The sequence below is a fragment of the Gymnoscopelus microlampas genome (assembly GCF_963454915.1).
Source record: "Gymnoscopelus microlampas genome assembly, chromosome: 3".
NCBI classification, from domain to species: domain Eukaryota; kingdom Metazoa; phylum Chordata; class Actinopteri; order Myctophiformes; family Myctophidae; genus Gymnoscopelus; species Gymnoscopelus microlampas.
The window spans coordinates 20,435,073-20,459,798 of NC_139940.1; the positions used below are offsets into that span (position 1 = coordinate 20,435,073).

Here is a 24,726-nt window from a genome sequence, read left to right on the forward strand (position 1 = left end):
TGCTAGCTGTGCAGTCCTGTATGGCACAGGCTGCTTCTGACAGGCGTCTTCTGGAGCTGCACTTTGTGTCTGGTTCTGTTTAATTACACATGCATACATCTGTATCTAAAAGCACATACACTTTAAAAATCCTCGGTGTTCATTTAACTCTAGGAGTTTACAAATGGAACCCATATTTGTACATTCACTGCATTAAATTAATGCTATGGATTTTACTGTGTACAAACATACGCCACATGGATGTACTGCATGTACTGTACGTGCACGCACACACACACACACACACACACACACACACACACACACACACACACACACACATCATCCCTGTCCGATAACGGGATCCTTCTCTGCAGGAACACAATTAACAACTCATTAATATGATTCATACTGTATGTATGTAGTATTATGAATATTATTGAAAATAATATACTTTCACAAGAGCACAGAATATAGTCCTATAATCATCACATTAAAGTTATAACAATACTGAAACTGGATAATGGCAAGGTGTAAAAACAAAACAAAAAAACAACAGCGGTTGCAATAGTGCATGGATTAGTGAAATCCAATCACCTCTGCTTTGTGCTAATCAAATGTAGTGGAAACTATCTTACCCAGTCTCCATCCGTCTTTTGGAACCAAAGCAATACATTTAACTTAATGCCACCACACTCTAAATGTAATCTTGTCTTTAAAGCTTGTAGCTTTTTCACTCGAAATAAAGCATATTATAAGGGAAACTGAACAATCTCCACTTAAAATCTATCCAGCTGTGCACCAACATCTGGAACATCAAAAAAGAGATATGTCATTTTCCAGCAAACATTAAAATGGAATTACAGAATCAGAGACTGAAACCACGTTAATGGAAAACATTCTATATGCAATCTGTTGTGCAGAACATTGTTCATGAGACTTGTCTGTTTACTTTTGGTCCAAGTTCAATTTAGAATTCTTATGGGCAAATTTTCAGCACCGTTTAAGTTATAGTGAGTTTGGAGGTAAAGGGTTTCTTAACCTTAAAAGTTACCTCCTCAGTTTCCCCTCATTCAATTGAGGACATAATCATGACTGTCACCAACAGATGACCTGACTTAAATTGAATGTTACTTTTTTATCTGTTCTGAATTTGTTCGATCGCATAAAGTTGGAACAGCCTGGTTCACTCCATATGACATCTGATGTGAACAATAACCCTAGGGTAAAAGAAGAGGACACATTTATTGTTGCTTTCTTTTAGCACTTAATTTGTGTGTGTGTGGTTGTTTTTAGCTGGACTTAAACAGCGGGGCTAACCTGATAAATGTATAATGTCCACTACTGATCAGGTTTCTGAGTGATGAGGTTTGGTCAGCCAGTTGGCATAAACAATGAACTACTAGCCAATCGAAGAGCAGTCTTCTCTTCAGGCTATGGGATGTAATCTGATGTCATTTGATGCTGGTGCTGATTTTACTTGCACGGCCATGGTCCTCCATCCAACCCGTGGGTGCAGTCATCTTGGATGATCTATTAAACTGGCATGACCAAACCTTTACGGTTGTGTTTCTCAACGGGGGCGGTACAGCCCCCATTGAGCGTACAGAGAAGTTTGGGGGGGCACTGGAAGCAATCATTTTTAAAAGGGGCGCTGAGGTGGAGTGGGGGGGGGGGGGGGGGGGGGGGTCAACTCTGCAGTCAAATGAGGCGTGGTTTCTGAATTGTGTGTAGTTGCATGTTTAGCCGCGAGCTGAAAGCGCTGCGGCTCTACAGACAGCCTCAGACATCGTCACTCGCGACACGACATGTTTTCGACATGTTTTCGGGACACCTATTTGTCTATTGGCTGTCCTGGCTGTCCTTCACTATTTTACAGCCAATGGGAGACACTACTTTAAAGCCCATGGACGGCCCATGGACGGCCAATGGACGGCCGTCATTCACAGCACCCGCCTCCCCTTGCAGCACCCCCCCCCTCCGTCTCCATCTCTCTCCCAAGTCTCTCTCTCTCTCTCTCTCTCTCTCCTTCTTCTCTTCTCTCTCTCTCTCTCCTCGTTCTCTCTTCTCTCTCTCTCTCTCTCTCTCTCTCTCTCTCTCTTCTCTCTCTCTCTCTCTCTCTCTCTCTCTCTCTCCTCTCTCTCTTCTCTCTCTCTCTCTCTCTCTCTCTCTCTCTCTCTCTCTCTCTGAGAGTCATAAAGTCATTAAGTACATAAAAAGTCGGCCAGCAGAGAATCTGCTAATCATCTGTGATTTACAACAGCCGCAGGGCTTCAGTGTTGATTTAACTCTGAGGAGCAGTGGAAGTACTCAAATGTTTTACTTGAGTAAAAGTATCAATACTGCAATGTAGAAGTACTCTGTTACAAGTAAAAGTCCGCAATTCAAAATTTACATGAGTAAAAGTACAAAAGTGTTGGTATCCAAATGTATTTAAAGTACCAAAAGTAAAAGTACACAAATGTTTTTAAATAGCAGATCTACAAGCTCACAACGCGTCGCGATGTGACACTTTGTGAGCTTGTAGATAAGCTATTTTCAAATAGCCTTGGTATAAAATAGGCCTAAAGTGGTTAATGTATGTTTTATAATGTAATAATTTATATCTGCAAAGTAACTAGTAACTCAAGTTTTCAAATAATTGTAGTGGAGCAAAAGTACAATATTTGCCTCTGAGATGTAGTGGAGTAGAAGTACAAGTACTGAAAACTGGAAATACAACAGTAAAGTGAAAAATACCTCAAAATTGTACTTAAATACAGTACTTGAGTACATGTAGTTACTTTACACCACTGATGACATGCCTGTCTAAGACAAGTCCCAGAGTATTCCTAAAACTGTATATATCTGTAGGCTATTTTTATTTAGTTATTATTGTCCATTTTATTTTCTTGCTTAATATTTTCTTTTCTTCATTATATCAATTATATGTAGAACCATCTGTGGTACAAGTTCCAACAACATTTCGCTGCTTGTATCTTTATGAGTCAGTAACAAATAAAGCTTCTTGAATTCTGCACAATCCTAATGTTGTAATTCACTGCAGAAGGACTTGTTTTGTACCACAATACGTAGGCTAGTCCTATACCGGTTACTTATTTTTATTTTAATGTTAAGACATTTATGCTTGAATGACAGTGATTAGGCCATAACATGTTACAGCACTATAAAAAAACAAGACATGACAAAGTCATAATATAGCCGCAAAATGTCATATTGAGGTATGCCATTTTTTGGCAGAGTTCTTCTACATTGCAGTATTGATACTTTAACTTCAGTAGTTTGGGGGGGGGACACACACAATACAGCTGCTAATAATATGAATGTCAAATCATATTCAAAAGGACATATATTTTTTCAAAAAAGTTTTTTTTTTTTTAATGTTTTTTCAAAAAGTTTTTTTTTTTTTCATTTTTTTTTTTATTTCAATTTCTCAACGGCAGATTGGGGCAAAAAAAGCCTGCCGCTCGCGGCTATATTATGACTTTAGTCATTTCTTGTTTTTATTGTGATGATGGAAGATTGGCTAGATTTGTAAATGTTGAATGGGGTTTGTATAGGTAGAAGCATGTCTGGAAAGGCTAGCCTAATTTATACTACGTTTTACGACTGTAAAGAACACTTCAACAAGCCAATAACTTGTGAAGATGCGACGCGTTGTTGGCATGTACTGTAGATGTGACCTGTGACAGGGCTGTCAGGGCTGTCAAGCCCTGTCACAGGGACGTCATGATAACATGTTAATGTTAGGGATGTCAGGCCCTGTCACATCAGAGAAAAGACAGGATGCCCGCCACACTCCGAATTAGATAATCGTCTCAAGGTGCACTGCTCAACAATATCATGAAAAGAAGAAGACAGCCAGCAATCAATAAATGTCGTTTTCACATAGTTTCATTTACCTCACCCAGGCAGAGCAACGGACACGTTTCAACCTAATCGGTCTTCCTCAGCGCACCTTGAGATGATTATGTAATTCGGAGTATTGCAGGCACCCTCTCTTTTCTACATGTCATAGCAGGCCCCTCATACAGAACTCTGTGTGATAGGGACTGATACTGGACATGTGTCTCCATAGGTCACTGTGTCTATATGGTACTGGTCATTGTGTCTCCACGGTACTGGTAATTTAGTCTCCATGGCACTGGTCATTGTGTCCATGATATTGGTTATTGTGTCTCCATGGTACCGGTCATTTTGTCTATAAAGGTACTGATCATTGTGTCTGCATATCATGGTCAGTATCATGACAGTATCATGTGAAATTTTGTTTAGTTTTGTATATTCCCTGCAGCTTGTTTTGCAGTATGGCTTTGACACACTGTATAATCATATATGCTAATTATTATTATCAGTAATCATGCCACAGTCATGTACGTTATTTCAACTATGTTGCCGCGATCATGTCAATTGTAAGTCTATTTTTTTTTCTCTCCTTGGGAAGTAGGCTATTAATTGCAAAATAATCACATGCTAACAGTTCAGTTGAAGTAAAAAAAATAAAAATAAATGGGCAGTTGTATCCCCGTTGTGTTGAGTGCAGCAATGATAACATAACATTGCAAGCTCTATCCTACAAATCCTTTCCAAATTGATTCCCCTTCCTTCCTTTAATTTACTAGTTACCCTGGGGAAAATAAACTTGTTTAACAAACCATGAAAATGATCTGGCAAGACCTGGAAGGGAAAAGCAAGGAGGGTACATAAATAAGGTTCATTAATTGAACAAAATATTAACCACATGAACCCTAGTGTCCCTATTCTGGGGCAAACATTTGGCAAAAAAACTGATTTACAAGCTCACTGCGAAAGAGATTTGGTGTAGAGGTAAAACATTGGGATCCTAGTATGTAAATCCCTAGGAGACTCCGGTCAACAAAGTAGGGTTTACGTTGTTAATTTGACAGGTTTCATTCCCAAGTTACGTGTAGATATATCTACCTTTTGAAAAATGTGACTTCCTACTTTTCGAAATTGCTATTGTAGCATAATATTTATGCAATGGTAATCTCACCATACTGAATTTTACTAGTGGTTCTATATGGTACAGTACCGTTATACTGAGTACATAATACAAATGGCAATAATAATTTGTTGTTGGCTTTAAAATAAAATGGCTTTTATACTCAACGCTTAAAAAACTTTTTATACTCAAATTAATTAAAAAGACAACTCATTACCCAAAATACTGTACTGACTTTTTTCATAGTTGCACAAGTCACATAAGATAACATTTTTGTTAAGAGTATTGGATTTTAGAATCCAAGCCTCAATTTCATTTTGGAGGAGGGAACGTGTGGGTGGCTGGCTGAAAGATGATGGGCGAAAGGGACAGACTTGAATTATTCAGCTCGTCTTTCAGCTGTCCTGGTCATTGGGACTGACAGAAGGAGCTGAGCCAGTTATCTTCTGTCTTTGGCTTGCTTTCAATTTCACTTCTTGTGAGTGTTGCTAATGCAGTAAATCACCTGTCCTTCTCCATCTCATTTGTGTTGTTGTCATTCCAGGTCTGCAAGTAGCCTTTATTCTCGTTGTGTTTTAACCTCCTTTGAGCACCAGACGGTGTGATCAACTACATCAGTATGACTCAGGGAGCTGTCCGAGATGAGTTGCAAGTCACAGAAAGCTACAGTATGCTGGCAATACAACAAGCAATTTCAAACAGATTAAATTGAATGCAAAGCAAGGATTTCCAAATATTATTTGAACCACAGCTGCTTAGTTGTGCTTTTGAGAACAGCAACAATGAGAGAGAGATAACAGCAGCCACAGTGAAGGGAGAGTTTGTCACGATGGACAGCATCCACAGTATTCCTGCCTGCATGCCGCCGTGCTCTGTTTCCCTGGGACTGTGGCGGCGGCTCAAAAGCAGGCCTGTCATAATTATTGCATAATCGCCTGACTGCAATTATTTGAGATAGTTGCAATTATTTTGCATAGCAACCAGAATCGTTTCCAATAACCTGTTTAAATTGATAAAAAATTGTACAATTAGCTGATCCACAATGTGTTGCAGTACGATGCGTTGTGTCATTTTAGATCATCTATTTCCACTATTAAAACAAAAAAGCTGAAAGCATTAAATGATTTAGCTACAGTACATTATTTATTTCAATTGTTGGTACCTGTCATTGTTGTGATTTCGGTTGACCAACCATGTGGTCACTAAGAGTGTCCCTCTAACTAAGGGTGGTGAGTGATGTTTCAGTTGAGTCGTGTGCGCGGAGAACATGATGACACCATGCAATATCACACGACAAGCTCTGAAGTTTAATACACACATAGAGAATATATATACAGTATTGGACAGTGGACACATGAAATGACCAGAAGATATGAAACAAGGACATTAGGACAAGAACAGAATGCATAGAATAGAACATGCATCTTGTATCATTGTGGCACAGACGTCAGCCTGATAAAGTACTGTAGTTGATGGTCATCGTATCAACTATGCTTACGTGATTCACCACATGTGTGTACTGGGCCATGCAGATAAAGGTCATAAATCATGACAGTCATTTATTTGGATATTCTTATCTTCTTGGATATATATCCTATCTTCCTTGTGTAATTTGTGTTTAAAAAGTGTAAAAGGCATACAGTAATGAATGTTTATTCCAAAAAACACTATTAAATCGTTATTCACAGTTATTTGTATGACAATTAATCGTCAAGTAAAATGTCATTATCGCGATAGCCCATGAGAGGGTTGGAGAATATCAGCAGCGTAAGTCCTTCACTATTAAGTCCCAAGTGCATTCAAATGAACAGCAATCCTGCCTTTGCTCCTACCCTGGCCAGAACAGACCTCCTCAGAGGTACAAATAATGCCCTTCATCTCTGTCTCTCTTTACAGATCTCTGTATACCTGCAGTCAGCTAGGGGATGGGTAGCCAACGGTGCAATGCTGTGGCACAGCAGGCTCAGATAAAATAACTGAAAACTCCTTCTCCTTGAGGTCTGCATGAGATTAATGTTGGCAAATCCGTGACATTTGAAAAATGATTCCAGCAAAAATGCAATTAAATGTCAATCCTGTCAATCATATCCGTCTATTCCATTTGTTGCTTGATATCGAAACGTTACAAGCTACCATGGCCATGGGGGTGCCTTAAATTGTGGCACAAACCACATGCTCCTTGTGCTGGGAACCGGTTCCAACCTTCCTGACCTACTTGTATCGCAAATATATTATGTTTTTTTCATTTAGAAGTTATACAAATTTTAAGTGTGGAATCCTGAGATTACCCAAGTGTCTTAGCAATTGATGCAAACGGTGCCAATTAAGTCTATTATCTTCATGGTCTTTTATGAGGTTGAGATTAATATTGCATTTTGAAGAGGAAGGTTTAAGGAACCCATTGGTGTAAAAAGAGTTAGGCTGCCTGTCAAAAATGTATTGGGATCAAGCCTCGGTGCGTTGTCCAATGCTATTCCTCCACAGCTGAGGGAGTGTCATTGCATGGACATTTCCCTCTGAGTTCTAGCCTGACCTTGATGGGCACATGGCAGGAGGCCATGCCCAACCCCATGCTGATTGTCCTTATGGGTTTGGTCCATAAATCTAGTTCAGCTTGGCCTTTTGATCTGAGAATCGCTGACTACGGTGCTGACTACGTTAATGACTATGGTGCTGATTACGTTAATGACTATGGTGCTGATTACGTTAATGACTATGGTGCTGACTACGTTAATGACTGTGGTACTGACTATGGTGCAGACTAAGTTAATGACTATGGTGCTGACTATGTTAATCACTATGGTGCCGACTACATTAATGAATATGGTGCTGACAATATTCATTATTATGTTAATGACTATGGTGCTGACATTGGTGCTGACAACGTTAATGACTATAGTGCTGACTATGGTGCTGACTATGTTAATGACTATCGTGCAGACTACGTTAATGACTATGGTGGTTACTTTAATGAATATTGTGCTGACAATGGTGCTGACTACGTTAATGACTGTGGTGCTGACTATGGTGCTGACTACGGTGCTGACTACGGTGCTGACTACGTTAATGACTATGGTGCTGACTACGGTGCTGACTACGTTAATGACTATGGTGCTGACTACGTCAATCATGTTGCATCTGCTCCCCTATATAGTCATAAGTAATCCTACTATTGGGGGCAAGACGTAAAAGGTGATAGCCCTTGTTCATCTTGAAAACATGAGAACATGTTTGAATATTTTACAACGTGATCTTGTATGGGGGTTCCTGGCACTTGACATGAAAATGTTTGAGAACCACTGACTTAAAGCAAAGTTTTTTCCTGTCAGGCAAGAAGAAGCTATAATAGTAATAGTACAAAATATAGGATAGTGTTGAGAAACACTATCCTACAGTTTGAGGCCCTGCACCTTCCAGAAAGATTGCTCTCTGCTCTTTCTGAGTTTATGGAGTGCATCATTTTATCCATTGATTTCGCAACTTTTGCCAACAATCCATTTCATGAATGAGAGACCCTGAAGATAAACAACAACATTGTTTTGTTCCAACTCAATCTGAAAGCCCCTCTTGCTAGACTAGTGGTGGGAACATTCTCCCTGTGCCTATTTTGTATTACTTTTCACTTTCTCTTTTTTTTTCTTCTTTCAGTTTAGTTTCAGTTAGTTTGCAGAGTTTCCTTCCTTGTTTCAGTTTATTTTGTATTGTTTAAAAGGTTCTGTTTTAGTTGAGTGTTTTTTAGTTTCAGTATTCATCTTAGTTTTATTATTTCCTTTTTTATTCATAGGTACAGTATAATGTCAGGGGCCAGATTTAATGCCTATATACTTTGGCTCAACTGCAGATGACTGAGGCAGATCTGGAGCCGTATGTTTCAATGGTGTGGATGCATAAAAATGATGCTGAGCAAAAATCGATGCAAAGAACTTGACATGAGAAGGCGTTACGCTTTTTGGCCTTCCTTTTGAAGTCCTTGCACATTTGTATTCCTCCGACAATGTGTTGATCTGAAATAACTCTATAGCATGGATATAATTTATTTAGGGCACAAGCTCATTTCTACCACTCTTTTTTTCCCTCTTGTTTTTGCCACCACTATGCCACCAATAGCCATTTAATTGTATTCAATAACCTACACCAGGGGTCTTCAACAGGGGGTCCTCAGAGTTGCTACAGGGGGGCTGCCAAATCTTTGTGTGATAGGATTATTCTTTTTTTCATTAACCACTTTAACCTTAGCAGCCCTATTCTGAGGGGAACATTAGCCAACAATAGCAGATCTACAAGTTAAAAACGACTCGCAGCTTGTAGATCGTCTATTTTGTCAAATAGGTTTGGTGTAGAGGGAAAAAGAGCAGACCAAGCACAGAGTCAAAGGTCAAGTTTACTAAGTATTGAGGGTTTAGGTTGTAACATTAATCCAACATATTAATAGAAAAGTGTACTGTAAATATGTAAGCAAACAAAAACATAATAATTTCGCAACAGTGATGATAGTCTATGAAGCTACAATTGGCACATAATATAAGAATGAGGCAAAACTTGTGAAAATAGCTGATCTACAAGCTCACCTCACCTCTATTTTCACAATATTTATCTGTGGAACCGAGTCAAACTAAATGTAATGTCTCAACTCCTACAATTCCAAGTTATTGTCAAGGTGGGTCGCGGCCTGAAAAGGTTGAAAACCAGTGAGCTAAGAAAAGCCTGAGTAAGTAAGCCTGAAAAACCTTGAACCTCTGACCTAAACTAACGTAGAATGGAAATTGTATATATAGGCTATTAACAGGTTAAATTGGAATGGATACACGTACATTCATGCCAGCAAAATTCCACACTGATTTCTCAACCATGCTGTGATTTATGATCAAAAATAGGTGTACATTGTGTTCGTTTTTCATACATCTAACAAACAAACAAAAACGTTGGAGAAACACAGAACATTGTGCATGCATCCATTTAATGTGGATGCTGTTTTCATGCATTTGGCTCCTGGTGCGTTTCAGTGATTTACTGTAATACACAAACGTGAGGTACAAAGGCATACTGGATGCTTGCTGGATGGGTCTGTATATACAGCATACGAATGTATATCTTTTGAGCCGATTTTCTTTTACCTGTTTTTATCCTGTCTGTCTTTTCTCTCCTACTCAACCTCTATCCTCTCTTCTCACGAAAGCTACAAAATAGAGCGCACACAAGAAAAATAAAGGTCAAAACCTGAATAGCAGTCCAACACAGGTACTGTAAATAAATCCAAAAGGACTAGGCAAAAATCCAACATCTAATGATCGGGCAACAAGGTCAAACAGGCAGATCTAGCAGCCATAAACAGGTTAGGTACAGGATTGCAGTAAACGGGTATCATGATACCGGTTCAGGAACAGGTTATGCCTTGAAAGCAGAGGAGTGAGATTCATAGCAACAAAAAAACTGGCAAGGAGTAAAGGGCCGTCCACACCAAGCACTATAACCCTAACTATAACTATAAAGATATTGTTTTAAAAATCCTTCTAACTCAAGCAGTGCCGGTGCTAGGTAATTTGGCGCCCTAGGCAATATTTTTCCTGGCGCCCCCCCCCCCCCCCCCCGCCACCGTTTTCTGCCACAGCGCCACCTAGATTCTGGGGAAAAAAAAAAAAAAAAGTTTTTTTTTTTTTTTTTGCGCCCCCCCCCTAGTGGCGCCCTAGGCAACTGCCTACTCTGCCTAATAGGGCGCGCCGGCTCTGAACTCAAGAGACCACAACACAAGTATAATGATGACAGTGGTGAAAGATAGTTATAGTGCATGGTTTGGTTTGGACAACACTTGCTGTAAGTGGGAATGGTCCAGCTAAGTATACAGGACTGATGAAAGAAGTGGAGCAGTCAGGCGATGGGTGAAGGAGGGGAAGTCTGAGAGAATCTGGTGGATTAGTGGAGAATAGCAAGGCCCTGGGAAAGTAGAAATCTGGTAAGAGATGAGAAACTGAAGAAGATTGTGATACGTGGTCATTCACATCATGTACTGTATGTAGGCCTTCAGCGCATCCTCTCCACAAGGACGAACATGGCACTTCTTGTCCATTACCAATAGAACCGTGGAATGCAACATGAACACAACATTGTTGAAGTGGAACAATACATATTTGAAGTGAAATGTAGACTGACATGACACTGACCATGATAAGATAAGATAAGATAAAAGAGAGAGAGAGAGAGAGAGAGAGAGAGAGAGAGAGGGAGGGGGGGGGTGTGGGGCAGGTGTGTTTGTTTGTGTGTGCTGATGCGCCACCATGACGCCGATGTGGGTTGGCAGTTCTGTGAGCGTGCAAAGTTTCACTACAATCGGCCGCTGCGTTCATTTGTGGCATTTTGTGCAAAATGGGTCACTCCCGCAAACTTTGGAAGCCAATTATAGCTAATCTTGAGTAAAAAAATGGGTTGAGGTTGGCCTACTGGGAGTGTGCATGCAAAGTTTCTCAATGATCGGTCCAGCGGTGGTTGTGGCATTTCGTGCAAAACCAATCGTAGTCAATCACAAAGGAATTCAAAAAATGTAACAGATACAACTTGATCACATGACTAGAGAGATAGTGTACCAATTTGGGTGGGGTTTGGACAGAATCGATAAGAGCTAGTAGTAGCAAAAAAACGCAGGAAACGGAGGAAAATCTTGTGGAAATGGGCATGTCCTATATTTGAGGTGTTGCGAAATGATCCAAGTAATCCAGGGGGACAAGAATTTTGATTGTATGACCTATGGTTCAAGAGTTATAGGACAAAACGTCTGTGAATCCGGTTATAGTGATATTTCTTTGTTGTGGCATTTTATTCAGAACAGGCCACTCCTACTAACTATCTTAGCCAATCAGGATGAATTAAGAAAAATCTGACAGATACGTCTTAATCACATGACCATAGAGATAATGTGTGAAGTTTGGACAAAATCTGTAGGAGTAACACACATTATGGGCAGTGTTGGGCAATATTACTGAGGAGAGTAATATATTACTTATTACGTATTACTCCTTAAAAAAGTAATAATATTATATTACTTGATACTTGGAATCAAGAGAAAAAAGAGATGTACAAACAACACAATCTGTTTAGCCAGCTCCTTTTATAACTGAATCCATTTTTTTGGAATAATAATAGTAAGAGTCACCAATCAGCCAAAAGGGCTAGAATAAAGCAGCAATCTCTCTTGACCTTTTAAGGAAATGTTTTCAAAAGCCAGCCAAAAAAACCTGAGGAATACTGTATGTAACATGTTATGTACTTTTTGGGGCGGTGTAGCCGCCCCCTATAAGTGAGTTTTGGACACCGACCAAAAAATTTGTGTACCCCCCTAACCCTTCCATTGTTAATGCAAATCGATACTTTTTTCATATCAGCCAATCACGTTACAGCTAGTGTCATCACCACTAACTGTAATGTGATTGGCTGACTTTGCAAATTCAGGACTGTGATTGGCTAGCAAAACACATGACACATGTGCAGCCCTATGAATAGCAGTATGGACTTTAAAAAAAGTCATTTATCCTTTTTTTAAAGTGAGTCATGTTGTGATGACCACACACCGCCCACTTCACACTGGGTGTGATTTTTTTTACATACAGTAGTAATATGGTAAAATATATAACTGGCAGAGTAATACCTTACACTACTCAAACCTACTGGGTAAAATAATAATATTACAGTAATATATTAAAAGTAACTCGTTACTGCCCAACACTGGTTTAATGGAAACCATCTTTCGGTCTGCAAGTTATTCTGGTGTCCTCACAGAGGTAAGAAGGAAAGAAAAAAGGCGATGTTTTCATGTTGGTCTTGATTGGCCACAAAATATGGGGATTATCAGCAGCCTACGTCCTTCGCTATCAAGTCACAAGTGCATTCAATCTGTTGTGGGTCCCCTGGCCAGAACAGACCTGCACAGAGGTACAAATCATGCCCTTCATCTTTCCCTCCCCTTAAATTACCTCGGTATGCCTGCAGGCAGTGGGTGGCTAGGGAACAGTGCAGTGCTGTGTGGCACGGCAGGCTTAGATAAAACATCTGAAAACTGAACTCGTGTAACGCCTGCACTGTCGCAAAGCCACCACAGAGAGACTCCCTCAGGCTGTCTGAGCTCTGAACAATAACCCACCTACCAGGTCAACTGTCTTTTAACCACTTCAACCCCAGCATCCCTATTATGGGGGTAAAATGGTAATGGTAAAAATAGTAGATCTACAGGCTCACAACGCGTCGCAAGGCAATGAGTTGCGAGCTTGTAGATTTGTAGAGCTTTTTACTGTATGTACAAACACCAAGCGCACCAATACAGTGCAACTCAGGTCCGTTTTACTAGGTAGTAAAATAAGTATAGAGGGTATAGTACAAGTGGCTAACCTGTATATTATCCCTCAACAATGGAGCAAATACAGTTGTGTAAGGCGCACACACACACACACACACACACACACACACACACACACACACACACACACACACACACACACACACACACACACACACACACACACACACACACACACACACACACACACACACACACACACACACACATCCAATAACAGTCACAACACAACCGACCAATTCAATTCCAGAGCCACAAACCAACAGTCACTGAACATGTTTCACTGCCACACCGGGCCCCAACAGCAACAGAGCTACAGCAACAGAGCGTGGGGTAGCGTGGGGTAGCTATGTGTGTGGGGATGTATGGGTGGGTGGGTGTGTGTGTGGGGCGTGTTTGTGTTTATAAAAGCTCTGACAGCAACAGAGCTACATCTTGAACAACATCAGCACATGACACGTACAGCATCAACGGCATACAACAAAAACATCATACAATACAAACTGCAGCAGCAGAAGCAGCATCCAGCAAAGGAAAAGTATTTGAGATAATCACAAGCAGACTGCTACTTCCACTATCCATATACTTTTTAAAGTATAAAGTTATTGAATTACGCAAATTATTTGTCATATCTGACCCATGCACCTTTTGTTTACGAAGACAGACACATTTTTATTAATAATGTTACAATGCTCAATGTACGACGCAATAATTAATTAATTTGGCCTAGTTAATCGCAATTATTTGAGCAACAATTAATATGTCATAATCGTGACAGCCCTAAAGAGGTTCCTACTTTGAGTCGTCTTCATCAGCCGTCTTCAGGGGAAACCCCCGAGAATGACGAGGTCTTCGGCCGTTCGGACCAAGTCTTCGGAGGAATCCACCATGCAGACAAACCCATGGATAGAGAGAGATCTCCAGATCTCCATCTCTAGGGCAGGACATCCTCGGATGAGCCTTCCAGCAGGCGTCTCCCATCATCTTCATCCTCCATACATCAGGTTGGCTTCACCAGTACTTTACATCTCTCTGGTTAGCTTCACCAGTACTTTATTAGAGGTGGATGGTCTGGGAGGGACAGGGTGTTACACTGTAGGTGAGAACCTCAGTCTTCTGGGCATTTACGTATGTGTGTGGGGGTGTATGGGGGGGTGGGTGTTTATAAAATAAAAAAAGACTACATTAGGGAGTCATCTAGACCTCCTAGTTGTAGTAGTGAAGCCCAGTTCTTGCTCCCCTCCTCCACTGATGGCCTGTCTTCATAGTCCACGCTTATAATGAAGAGGAGGGGGGTGTGTCCCCTCCAACACCTCTGCCAGCCTTGAGTATCTGAATGAAAGAAAGAAAGAAAGAAAAATTCAATTAACCGAGAGCCACATATATGTATACTGTATCCTGTCACAACATACAGCCTAGTATACGTAGAGCTTGTAGATCGGCTATTTTCACAATGTTTGCCTCTTTCTTACGTAATATTTGACCATTTGGCCAATTTAGTATTAAAAGTCATTACATTGTAAACTTTATAAATGTGCAAATACCCTGTATAGACTTATAGGGCATAGCAGTGGCGGCCATTTTGTGGTGTCACAGATAGAAAACCCATTAATTTTTCCCATGGAGATTTAAGAAAATATTTTTTTATAAATTATTAAAGACTTAGACACTTTCAAAAAAACTTTCAAAAAAACTTTTGGTCATTTTATCATCTACTCAGGCTTTTGTGAGCCCCGCAGACAGTTTTTAAGTTGCTTGATTCACTATTTAGATATTTGATATTCATTTTATCAGACACGCCCCCTTCCTACACAAACCCATTATAACTTCAAACTCCATTTTTAACCTGTTAGATACATCAAAAACACCCGTCCTTGGTTCTGGTGACTCACCCTGTCCTCCTAATACGCGAGGGGGCCGTGTTTTTTCGATAACTTTTTTCATTTATTTTATTTAATTTTTTTGATGTATTTAATTTTTTTCATTTTCCCAAAAAAATATTAGAAATAAATGAAAAGAGTTATCGAAAAAACACGGCCCCCTCACGTATTAGGAGGGATCCAAGGAGATCCAGAACCAAGGACGGGTGTTTTTGATGAATCTAACATGGTTAAAATGGAGTTTGAAGTTACAATGGGTTTGTATAGGAAGGGCGTGTCTGATGAAATTAATATCAAATATCTACATTACATTACATTACAGTCATTTAGCAGACGCTTTTATCCAAAGCGACTTACAATAAGTGTATTCAACATAGGTAGGGAACGAAAACAACTAATCACCAGAAGTCTTAAGTGCATTTCCTGCAAAAAACAAGCAACCAAGAGTATACCTAGCGCTAAGGTAAAAGTGCAATATATCAGCTACCTACTTTCTTAAACAGATGAGACAAAATAGCAAAATCAAATGAGCACGAGCTCAGACAAATAAGTGTATCGACTAAACAAGATCCAATAAACCAATACAAAACTAAAACAAGAGTTTGTACAACTAGTTAACAACAAGTAGGCCAGGCAAAGAGGAAGCGTAGTGTTTCCTGAAGAGGTGGGTTTTCAGCCTGCGGCGAAAGATGGGCAGTGACTCTGCTGTCCTGACATCAGTGGGAAGTTCATTCCACCACTGTGGGGCCAGAACAGAAAAAAGTTGTGACCGTGTCAATCGACCAGAAGGACCGTTGAGTGGCGAGGGAGTCAGTCGCCCCGAGGTGGCAGACCGGAGTGGTCGGGCAGGGGTGTGGGCATTGACCAAAACCCGGAGGTAAGAAGGAGCTGTTCCTTTCACTGCCCTATCTAAATACTGAATCAAGCAACTTAAAAACTGTCTGGGGGGCTCACAAAAGCCTGAGTAGACGATAAAACGACCAAAAGTTTTTTTGAAAGTGAAATACCCCTTTAAGCCTGGAACCAAGCCATCCAGGATCCTGATGATACTTACTGATACTTGAGTAAAAGTACCAATACAGCAATTTTGAAATACTCTATTACAAGTACAAGTCTGGTATTCAAACTTTACTTCAGTAAAAGTACAAAAGTATTGGCATCAAAATATACTTAAAGTACCAAAAGTAAAAGTACTCATTATGCACAAAGCGTTACGATGTGACGCGTTGAGAGTTTGTAGATCGGCTATTTTCAAATAGCCTAACTACTGTATGTAGGCTATGGGGCTGAAGTCGTATGTTTTGTAATAATAATCCAAATCTACAAAGTAACTAGAAACCAAAGTTTTCAAATAATTGTAGTGGAGTAAAATACTTGTGGAGTAGAAATTGGAAGTATTGGAAATTTAAAATACTCCAGTAAAGTAAAAGCTCCTCAAAATTGTACAGTACTTGAGTATGTACTTAGTTACTTTATACCATTGGTTCTCAAACTTTTTCATGTCAAGGACCCCCACATTGACACTTATTAGCCTGCGGACCCCCATTTGAAAAAGATATGCCAGGGACCCCAATAAGAGAAGGTTTATACAGCTTTCTAGCAGTGATTCTCAACCATTTTAATGTCAAGGACCCCCAGTTTGACATGCATTAGGCTACGGACCCCCATTGAATGGCATTTATACCTCTGGGACCCGAATTTATATTATAAAATCAATGTTAATTTAACTCTGAGAGTGTACAAATGGAACCAAATGGACCCGTTAGGGTCCATTTGGTTCCATTTGTACACTCTCAGAGTTACAGACCCATAAGGGTCCATTTGGTTCCTATCCATCATTTAGCTGGGGACCCCCTGGAACCGCCTCAAGTACCCCTGGGGGTCCCCGTACCCCTCTTTGAGAACCAATGCTTTATACCACTGACTAGGGTATAGCCTGTCTTAGCATCACAATCAAACACAGCTCAACAATACAACATGACATGTTCACTTCACATCACATCACACCACACAACAATGCTTCATCCTGACTAGTTGTTGCTTAACCAAGTAAAATAAAATAAATTAAAATTAAATGAAATTAAACACACATTCCACCAATTCCTTTGATGCTAAGCCGCTAATTAGCTATTAAAGCACATCACCTGCAGAAACTCACCTCTGTTTGGTCAGATGGAGAAAATGTCTTGTCACAAGCTAGCCCCTTTCGGGACCCTGTTTACCTTTTATAGTCACCAACACCACGAAAGGGGCTAGTCACAAGCGTGTTTATAGCAGCTTTCACCACTCTGGTAAACACTGACAAGTCTACTCAATGTTCTTGTAGAGTAATGTTACATTATGAGTTGTTTATTTTTGATCTTTTACTTCCTAACATTGCAGAGCCTGTAACACACTGTGTGTGTGTGTGTGTGTGTGTGTGTGTGTGTGTGTGTGTGTGTGTGTGTGTGTGTGTCGGGGGGGGGGGGGGAGGGGGGGAGGGGTGACTGACAATTGGAGGACTTATAAAGCCCGCCCCCCCCTGGAGCAATAACTAACTACCTCCCAGGGCAGGGTTTCTCAAAGTGGGTGCCCCGTGGCCAGTGGTGTGAAGTAACTAAGTACATTTACTCATGTACTGTATAAGTAACATTTTGAGGTATTTTCGTTTTACTGGAGCATTTACAAATTGCAATACTTTTGCTTCTACTCCACTGCATCTCAGAGGAAACTATTGTACTTTCACTCCACCACAATTATTTGAAAACTTTATTTTTACTAGTTACTTTGCACTTTTGCAGATATAAATTATTACATTATAAATCATACATTAACCACAAAATATCCGATCTACAAGCTCAACAGGTTGTTGTGAGCTAGTATATATATATATATATATATATATATATATATATATATATATATATATATATATATTGCCATCCATTTATATTGTAGTTATGTTAGGTTCATTCTTTAATAAACATTTGTTATTTATTTTGCACCTGATATTCCTTCCCTTTATTTGTCATGGATTTGAGCCAGCCATGACACTGGGGACACCCTGCCCCCCTGGATTCGCTATTTATCTGTGCCAGATTACATTATCTGCCATACTGTATGTGTTTCTTCAAAACACACTACGGTCATGTGATCAAGATGTATGAGTCAGACCCCATTCCAATTAGCTATGACTGGCTTCCAAAGGGCCCTGGGTAGGCAACCCGGCCTGGCGGAGACCTGTGCTCTGAGGAGCACACTTTTCTAGTTTTGCTATCTTTTTGCACAACATCCTTGCACAAAATGTTTTTCAATTGTACCTAGCTCAGAATGATTATATTTCACCATACTGTAATATTGACTGCTATTTGCGCTATGCACTGTATAGTACAATATACTTAGTAGCCACAATATACTTGGTTGCCAACTTATTCATCCTTCTGTTGCATGAATGTATAGCATCGCTGTATATCTTTGGCCACTAATGTATTCATACATTTATATTCTAGTCTAATTCTGTGTATTGTATTTGTTTGTTTATTTATTATTTTTGTATTATATTCTGTATTTCATCTTGGGCGCATTATTCTACCTCACAGTAACCCAAGGAAGGAGCAATTAAAAAAAGGTATATACTAGACCTCGGGGACCACGCAGGTTGGGAACGATGCAAATTGAGAATGATGCAAGTTGGGAATGCATGCGTCACACAGTTATGCAATACCAGTTGTAGCAACTCATAATATACTATTGGTTCATTATATAATAACCTAAATGTAATAAAAGCTCATAATGTAATAATAGGCTATTATATTTGACATAACTTGTTGTCTGGAGGAGTCTGCTGTAACAACATTTCACTGCACATACATCTATGAGCATGTGACCAATCAAATCATTGATACTTCTCCTTGAGGTCTGTGGCAAATTCGTGACATTTGAAAAATGACTAGTATAGCATAACATGCAATTAAATGTCAATGCTGCCGATTATACCTGGCGAGTCAATATGTAGTATGCCTGATATCGACATGGTACAAGCTAGCATGCTGCCCATATTAGATTTTGATGACAGCCGGTGCAGTTGAATTATTTGGGGAGAACAATATTAAATATTCCTTTGTTAGTTTTACACCATGAGACTGATGTGACGACGAGGGTTACATTATTCATCATCTGGTCCTGATGGCTGGAACCATCCCAGCCCTGAGGCGTCTCCCATTAATTAAACTGGTAATGAACTTCCTGAACAATGGAACATGTGTCATCAGCAAGTAAGTTATGTCCCCATCCATTTCGTGAATCCACTGCAGGATTTACTGGCCACCTGCTGGAACTATCAACAGAACAAACATTTATGCCTGTTTTATACGTAGTTGCACGTCTTGCACCGAAAATAGCGGATCTACAATCTCACACCGAGTCGCAGTGCGATGTATTGAGAGCTTGTAGATCTGCTTTTCAGTGACACAATGCGCAACTATGTATAAATCAAGTGTTAGCCTTTTTAATTTCAGCCAAGAATAAACAATGACACAAAAAACACAACAACCTCCGTTTTAAATGTACAAAGTTGCACAGGTTTTTTTAATCTGTATTTGAAAATACTCAACAATAAAGATAAGTCAAATCAAACAGTAAGAAGTAATAACAATTAATATCAGCGATAACTAGACATAAAATTAAAACTATTTGTTTTGTTTTTTTACAGAAACACCTGAGGGAAGCAAATAAAATTAAAACTCAGAATAAAACCCCAACTAAATTATAAAGTAAAAAGAAATAGAATAGAAACAAAGAGAGTCAAAGACGAGCTCACACGTGGTCACTCACATCATCTGTATGTACAGCACATTCTCTCCAACTGCATTGGACAGCAGTGATGATAGAAAATAATGACAAACATGAACACTCCATTCCCATTTCCCCAGTCTGGTCTTAAGAAAGAGATTGCACTAATAGCTTTTAGCATCATGGCAGGACTGGTAGCCATGTAGAAATACACACACAGGTGGGTTTGGTTGCTAAAAAGAAAAAGAAATTCTGCCGCAAGCCATAATCATCTGCTGCTTGGAGACTCCCATCAAAACCATACAGTTTTATACTGTTGGTGAAACAATTCAATTTTTTAAAAATATTTTACACTGTTGGTGAAACAATTACATTTATTTTGCACTTGACTTAAACTGTACAACCTTACAGTATGCCAATTTTACTTTTGTTTGGCTGTCCCTGATGTCATTAGCAAATTAATTACTCCCCATAAATGCCCAGTGCATCCACCGGAATTGGTAGCTAATAGTGCTATCTTTTTGAGTCCTGGTTAGTGTTTTTGTTATACTCACAGAACTGACATCACATTATGTATGTTATAGTTTAAAAGGCTGGGAGGTTAGATAAATGGTTTCCCTGTTCAAAATAGTATACCAGCATACAGTTACAACAAATCTAAAAACAACCTTCATTTAATGGGCACACTGTCCAACTTTGTCACCTTTCTTACCACCTCCTAACCGTAAAATTAATTCAAGCTTGTTTCAGCAAGAAACATGACATCAACATTAGTTTGGAGGTGGGTCTGAGAATGACATTTCACAATTGTCTGTACATGTATTAATATCAATTACCATTCAAACCTTCATGTTAGCCTTTCATTTTGCTATCTCTCAAATCTCACCAAAATACATTGTTACTGGAAAAGGGCAAAATAGTAATGCAAAGAAAACTTTGGTCAAAGAGAGTGCACAGAAAGGAAAAAAAAATGCATTGACAGGATCATAGGAAATCATGAATCACTTAAGGGGAGTGAATCAACGGAATCAAAAAGCAAAACTCAAGTGGTTCTCTACCTCTCTGTCTCTCTCTCACACACACACACACACACACATTATGGCCCATAGTTCAACCCTCTTCCCATACATTTGGGTCTGTAAGTTATTCTGGTTTCCTCACAGAGGAAAGGAGGAAAGAATAAAAGGTGCTCTTTTCATAAAAGTCATGTTGGTCTTGATTGTCCACAAAAAAGTGCCAGCAGGAAGTAGTCCTGGCGCAAGGATATACAATCACAGCGTATAACGACAACATCCTTTACTGGAAAGGAATCGAGAGTCCACGAACAGCCCCTTAAGAGGACTCTGAACCTGCATTGTGTTGGTGTGTGTGTGTGTGTGTGTGTGTGTGTGTGTGTGTGTGTGTGTGTGTGTGTGTGTGTGTGTGTGTGTGTGTGTGTGTGTGTGTGTGTGTGTGTGTGTGTGTGTGTGTGTGTGTGTGTGTGTGTGTGTGCGTGCGCGAGCGCGTGCATTGTGTGCGTGTAACTGTATCTGCAACTGTTATGAGTCTTGGATGGATGATGTGTTCAGTCTTAATCAGAGGCTGTCCGGGGGTCCTCCGGCCTGTAGGCAATTCCTGCGGACGACAGGAAGTGGATGGGCTTCTGTGTTGAACACCCAGTCCTCCATTGGCAGGAGGTCATCATCAGAGAACAGCAGGTACAAATACCTGAATGAGCAGTCACAGAAAAACTGAATTACTAGGCGGGTACTTCAATTGTTTCAGTTACAGTACATTGACCATCACATTGCAATCAAAGTGCACTGATGTGCTCAGATTTTCAATGTAGTGGGCTGAGGGACCCACAGGTTTATTTGTTTTTTTGTGTTTTTTTCCCACACTTTTTGCTACTACTCCTATAGAACATTTACACAAATAGGTGCTACACATGATCTCTGGAGTCATGTGATCAAGATGTATCAGTGAGATTTCATATTCCATTCCGGTTGGCTACAATTGGCATCCAAAATGTGTCATTCGTTATTCAACTCCCCCCCGCACCTATCTCATGTCCTGGTGGCTGTACGCCTCTGACACAGCCCTGGGTAGCCAACCTGACCTGGCGATGATCTGCACTCCTCAGAGTGCACTTTTCTAGTTACATTTCTTTTCTAGCTATATCTTTTGTTATAAAAGAGAAACAAGAAATATTCAGGTCTTGCACAACATGGTTCAAAACACATCATGAATGAAGACCACAGCTTTCAACAGAATATAAGCGGGGACATTTTGCCATCTCCAGCTTTCGTTGACAGAAGAAATGAGGATACAATCTCTTTCAAAGTGCAAGTTGAATCACCCAAAATTGCTCTTCGACACCACAGCGATCAGAGGATATGCTTGAGTGATTTCTTAGCATCCATTCTGATGTGACTGTGCTCAGTGAACTTACCCAAGCACAGAATGGAGATGGATTCCCGCTGTGTGCCGTATTCCACCTTATACGTATCCTATCTAGCATTCTATTCATGATGAAGAGGTCTCTCGCATAGCCATTTGCAGAATGTTATACAGTATATGCCCTGTTCTTAGCGGGAGGCCTGATAGGTGTCTGTAGGTGTAGTTGCAGCTCATTCTGATTCTGAGAACAGGAAATAGTACTTACTTGAGAGTCTCTGAGAGGAAGAAGCTCTGCTGCATGTTATCATGACCCACCATTGTGGCGTAGACATCACGTATGCCAGAGAAACCTGACTCCACTCGACAATGCTGCTCCAGGGCCTACGAACAGACAGGGAGGAAAAGGAGAAAAGATTGCCATTGCATTCCCACATAGTCTTTGTGGCCAAAATTAGCGCCAACGAAAAATGAGGAAATGGTGTTAATCCTGCACTTGCTGGCTTGTTGACTATGAAAACTTTCTATGAAGCATCAATGACTTACTGATTTATCATTATTCATTTTGTTTCATACATTTTTGCCCCCACTCATTCATTCCAATAAACATATTGTCATAACATAAAAATTCCTAAATGAGCACAAATTGGACCTTTAGTGGAACTGAACTGTAACCATCTCTAGTGTCATAGTTGACTACTTACTATACACATTAAAAGTAGCATTGGTGCATACAGTACAAGTGAGAAGAAACTGGGTATTATCATTATTATTATTTTCCTACAGAGGGAAAGGCCATTACCCACCCCTGTGTCCAGGTATGATCTTGAAACAGAGGTTGCAATTCATAATTGGATATGGTCAATCCTCTCAGTTGACTCAATAATAGAAGCCTTGGCGATGCTAATTCTGACAAGGGCTAATGTGGAGAGGCTGAACTAGGCAAGCGGATTAGCAAATTATTACCCCTGTTACAAAGGCCTGGTTTATATGTGCTAATTAACAAAGACCCTGACGTGTTAGTGCGGGATGTGCATGAAGAGAGGCGTGTGCTGTGCTTTCGACCTTTGTGCCCAATAATTAAAGGGCCGTCAAACTTGTCAACTTGATCTCTCCACTTGTGTGAACACTAAATTAATGCTAAATCTATCATGCCAGCCCGCCGCCATTTAACAGGGCTAATGTGATGGCTATTGTCGATTAATATCGCTGCCCTCTGCACAACCTTCACTTCGCTTTGTGTGGAATCTCAAGATTTACAGGGCAATATATAGTTCCATGCAAAATCAAGGAAACTAGTGTAGGGGTAATTGAGGATGTTACATTGGCCTGATAAAGTAGGGGGACATGGACATGAATTACACAATGAAACAGGGTGTAAAAACAACAATAAGCATGCTTTTTTGTAACAGCATGTGAATACTTCTTGTGACTGCATTTCTCGAACTAAATATCAACACAACGGCTGTATCTCACCTCCACAGCCTCCCAGCCCCACTCCCGATACTTGGGGTCGTGGGTCAGACGCCACATGTACATGTAGCTCTCGATGACCTCCGGCCTCAGGATGTAGTACCTGTCACTCAGTCTGATCGCAGTGGCTTCGGCTCCACTGTCGAATCGGAACGCCTCGGGTCCAAGTTTTGTAGCTGAGAGGGAAAAGTAATGCAGAAGCCCAAAAGAAGCTTAAAACAAGCACACGATGGAAGCCCTGCCAAAATCATCAGAGGTAACGAGGACGCTTTCTATTTCAGGCAAAAGAGGCATGTAATCTTTATGCACCAGATCCAGTGTGTTCCGCTGATGTAAACCAACACATTCCTTGAAAGCGAACGGAATTTCCACCTGTGTGTAACATCACCAAGACACAGAGGCATTTCAATCAGGACCCAAGACATAATTTACATAATTAAGATTAGCCTTGCTATCTCACTGTCCTATGGAGCTCTGTCTTATCTTTACGTTTCTCCCTCCCCTTGTCTTCCACAACCTCTTCCATTATCCACTTCCCATAATCACTTAAACTCCTATAGCTGTACGTCAAATTGCGAAAATACTGTAACCGATGTACAAGCTCACATCTGAGCTTGTGCATGTGCTATTTTGGCCAAATGTTCAGCTGTTACTACACGCTCAGAATACTGTAGGAACGCTATAGGGTTCATGTGGTTAATGCACGACTGTGCGTTAACTTTTTATGTTTCTAATTGATGTCCTACTTCATCATACAAGAGTGTCGCACAAAAGTAGTGATAATAGCAGATCTACAAGCTCACTAACTTGTAGATCAAGTTGTGAGCTTGTAGATATGTTCACTATTTACAAATGTTTTTAAAATAATAATAAAGGAATGTTTTGGAAATGAAATGGTTTCCACCCGACAGCAATGAGATATTCACTACACGATGCAACTTGAA

At 40.1% G+C, this 24,726-nt stretch overlaps 1 protein-coding gene across 2 annotated transcripts in view; it reads right to left on the minus strand.

The window, feature by feature from the left end:
- Nucleotides 1-19,695: 19,695 nt before the first annotated feature.
- The window catches only part of LOC311038358 (mannosyl-oligosaccharide 1,2-alpha-mannosidase IA), a 225,185-nt gene continuing 220,154 nt past the window's right edge, over nucleotides 19,696-24,726 (minus strand). For both annotated transcript variants that reach the window (XM_084047836.1, XM_084047837.1), the window contains exons 10-12: nucleotides 23,786-23,958; nucleotides 22,578-22,693; nucleotides 19,696-21,640 (exon numbers count right to left, since the gene is read on the minus strand). In XM_084047836.1, coding sequence (XP_083903962.1) covers nucleotides 21,508-21,640; nucleotides 22,578-22,693; nucleotides 23,786-23,958 — 422 coding nt within the window. In that variant the 3' untranslated portion in view covers nucleotides 19,696-21,507. The remainder of the gene's footprint in view (nucleotides 21,641-22,577; nucleotides 22,694-23,785; nucleotides 23,959-24,726) is intronic.